At 52.3% G+C, this 3344-nt stretch overlaps 1 protein-coding gene across 1 annotated transcript; it reads left to right on the top strand.

The window, feature by feature from the left end:
• The first annotated feature begins 1386 nt into the window (after nucleotides 1-1386).
• On the top strand, nucleotides 1387-3344 carry LOC136457877 (alpha-1,3-arabinosyltransferase XAT2-like). Its single transcript, XM_066457893.1, has 4 exons — nucleotides 1387-1498; nucleotides 1578-1649; nucleotides 1755-1817; nucleotides 2176-3344. The coding sequence occupies exons 1-4, from the start codon at nucleotides 1387-1389 to the stop codon at nucleotides 3342-3344; spliced, it is 1416 nt and encodes a 471-aa protein (XP_066313990.1).

Genomic DNA, 3344 nt, shown 5'->3' on the forward strand with positions numbered 1-3344 from the left:
ATGCGTGCACTCGTACGAGCAGACAACGACTGCATTTCCCGTCTGGAGGAAGGAGAAGAGGAGCTGGCGTTCGAGCTCGCGCGTAAGAGAGAGGTAGGGACTAAGTGGGGTGGCAGATTGGGCTGCTAGCCATTTGGCCCTGGCAAAGGAAGCGAGCGCGGAGCGGTCCGTGCGGACGGACGAACACTCGCTTCGTAGCATTACCTGCTTCCGTCCAAAAAGAATAGAAGTCTCGCTTTCTGGGAAGTCAGATAATTATAAATCTAACTAGAATAATATTAACTACTATCATTATGTGTATCTTTAAACACGTTATTATAAAACTATATTCCATGATTAGTTTAGTAATATTTATTGTGCATAAGAAATATTAGCTTTTATATATTTGATCAGATTTAAGATTGTTTGACTTCTCGAAAACAAGATTTTCGTTCTTTTGAGACGGAGGTAGGGATGAAAACGAGATGGATAGTTTTCGATATCCATCTATCCTACCCTTTTAGATACTAATCCGCATATGAATTCATATATTTAATATCTGTAGCAAAAAAATTAGTTGCTAGGGGTCGAACTCAGCTCACTAGCTTGAAAAGTAATGCCCTTTGCTTTGTGGTACTAAGGAGATCCTATTTAATATGGGCAAACACCCTAATTAAATACTCTTTGGTATTGGAGATGATGTTTTTAAGACCTGGAGGTAGTATTTGATTAGTGTGACTTAGGCTATGTTCGGCTACTCGTAAAGCTGCTTGTCCTGATTTATACGGTTGATTTGTTGAGAGAAAAAATACTATATTATAGCTTATAAGCCGATTTATAATGGTAGCCGACCACTCACTTATTTTCCAGCTCACTTATCACATGACCGTATTATACTTGGTCTTGATACTCGTGCGAACACAACACCCTCTGTCAGTGACCACAATGCTGTAGGCTGAGAGTGGAGCGGACGACTCACTTGCAGAGATCGCATTAATGAAGCTTCGGAACAGCACTGCATCGGAGTTGACCCGGATGCTATAGAATTCCGAGCACTAGTAATTAATTAATAATAGGGACATTGTTCGAAAAATATTTAATAATAGGCTGGATCTCGAGAGCCCTGAAGACTTGCTTATTACTACTACCGTCTGGGTTTTAAGTTTTACTAACCACGTACTGGGATCGGCCGAGAGAGGCTCCGTTCGGCTTACCCCATATTCGGCTTGTTTTTTCAGCCGGAATAATATTTTTCTCTCACGACAATTCAGCCAGAATAGTGTTTTTCAGTAAATTTCAGTCAAGATTCAGACCAGCGAACAGGGCCAGAGAGACGACGACGACCAGCACCACTAGCAGCAGCGGCAGAAGGAGGCGGCTGCTAGCTGAAGCTCCCCCGGGAAGAGCATGAAAAGCTCGGTGCAGGGCCACCTCAACGTCGGCCTCGTCGCCGGCGTCCTCTTCGTGCTCCTCACCTACCTCGTCGTCTCGCAGCAGACTGCCATCAGCCGCCCCAACGGTAAGGAACCACTCGCACAATGTCACGGCGTAGCTGGTTTTCTTAGATAGTTTGCTTATTACTATTGCTTAATCTGCAGTTGTCACTACGGTAGCACAATGGCTCTCGAATACTCCAAATAAACAGCAGTTCGAAGGTCCCGGTGAAACAGGTGAGCACTTTTACATACAACATGGAGAAGATTGGGGTCGACAACAACTTGTAGGTAGTCAGGCCATCAACTGATGATTGTTGCTTCTTGTTGATTAATCTGCAGTTGTTACCGCGAAAGAGCAACAGATCGCGGATAAACAGCTGATTGAAGGCTCAAGTGAATCAGGTAACTACCCAATTGAATTTTCGTCGTGCTCAATTTCGGACCGAGAGTCCAAGGTCGTCATCGTAAACCGGGAAAAAATTGAGCTTGTTTGTATCGAAGTAAAAGTGTGGGAGACAGTGAACCGTGTCTCCCGATACTGAAATCAAAATTTGCCTTATATTTATCACGGCTAAATAGTCAGTAAAATTTTGGAGGTGTCTGGCCTGGTGAAATAATTTTGGCAATTCTGAGTAGGAGCCAGAGATTTTATGAGAATTGTGACAGATCCGACTTTTAACACGGCAAGGTCTCCTTTTTTTTTCCACAAAAGCGTTGAATTAATCGCGGTGAATCTTGTGCTTTTCCTGCCGTGCAACAGAGAAGCCCAACAACAAGGTGGTGTGCAGCACGGAGGAGCGCTTGTCTGACTACTGCGAAGTTGATGGCGACGTCCGCATCAACGGCAAAGCCTGGTCGGTGGACATCGTCCCCTCGGTCTGGTCGTCGTCGGAGCGCCGGGAGTGGAAGATCCGGCCGTACTCGCGCCGGAGCGCGTCCAACGTCGACAAGCTCAACGTGACGCAGCTGCAGGACCCGGCGGCCGCCCCGCCGTGCACGGTGACGCACCACGTCCCGGGCGTCGTGTTCGCGCTCGGCGGGTACTCGGGCAACGCCTTCCACGACCACGCCGACGTGCTCCTGCCGCTCTTCCTGGCCTCGCTGCGGTACGACCGCGAGGTCCAGTTCCTCGTCATCAACCGTGTCCAGCCGTGGTGGCTGGGCAAGTACAGGCTCGCCCTGCGCCGGCTGTCCAAGTACGACGTCGTGAACCTGGACGGCGACGCCCACGTCCGGTGCTTCCCGCACCTCACCGTGGGCCTCCGCCTGCACAAGGACTTCGGGGTCGTCCCGGAGTGGGTTTCGGGGCGGCGCCGCGTCTCCATGCCCGACTTCACCAGGTTCCTGCGCGAGGCGTACGCGCTCCCGCGCGGCGTGCCGACCAGCCCGGCCCGGGAGCCGGGCAAGAAGCCGCGGCTGATGCTGATCCAGCGGCAGCGCACCCGGCGGTTCCTGAACGGGGAGGAGATGGTGCGGGCGGCGGAGGCGGCGGGGTTCGAGGTTACCGTGACGGATCTGGTGATCGACGCGGCCGTGGACGAGCAGGCGCGGGTGGTGAACTCGTTCGACGTGATGGTGGGCATCCACGGCGCCGGGATGACGAACGAGGTGTTCCTACCGCCCGGCGGGGTGCTCATCCAGGTGGTGCCGTGGGGGAAGCTGGACCTGATGGCCAGGATCGAGTACGGCGAGCCGGCGGCGGACATGCGGCTCAAGTACCTCCGCTACGACGTCACCCTAGAGGAGAGCTCTCTGCTGGAGCTGCTGGGGCGCGACCACCCGGCCATCAAGGACCCGGAGTCCGTGCACCGCAAAGGCTGGGCGGCCATGTTCGACATCTACATGACCAAGCAGGACGTTCGCCTCGACATCACACGCTTCGGGCGCACGCTCGCCGAGGCCATGGACCACCTACGCAGCCTGCAGTAG

The sequence above is a fragment of the Miscanthus floridulus genome, chromosome 6 (assembly GCF_019320115.1).
Source record: "Miscanthus floridulus cultivar M001 chromosome 6, ASM1932011v1, whole genome shotgun sequence".
NCBI lineage: Eukaryota > Viridiplantae > Streptophyta > Magnoliopsida > Poales > Poaceae > Miscanthus > Miscanthus floridulus.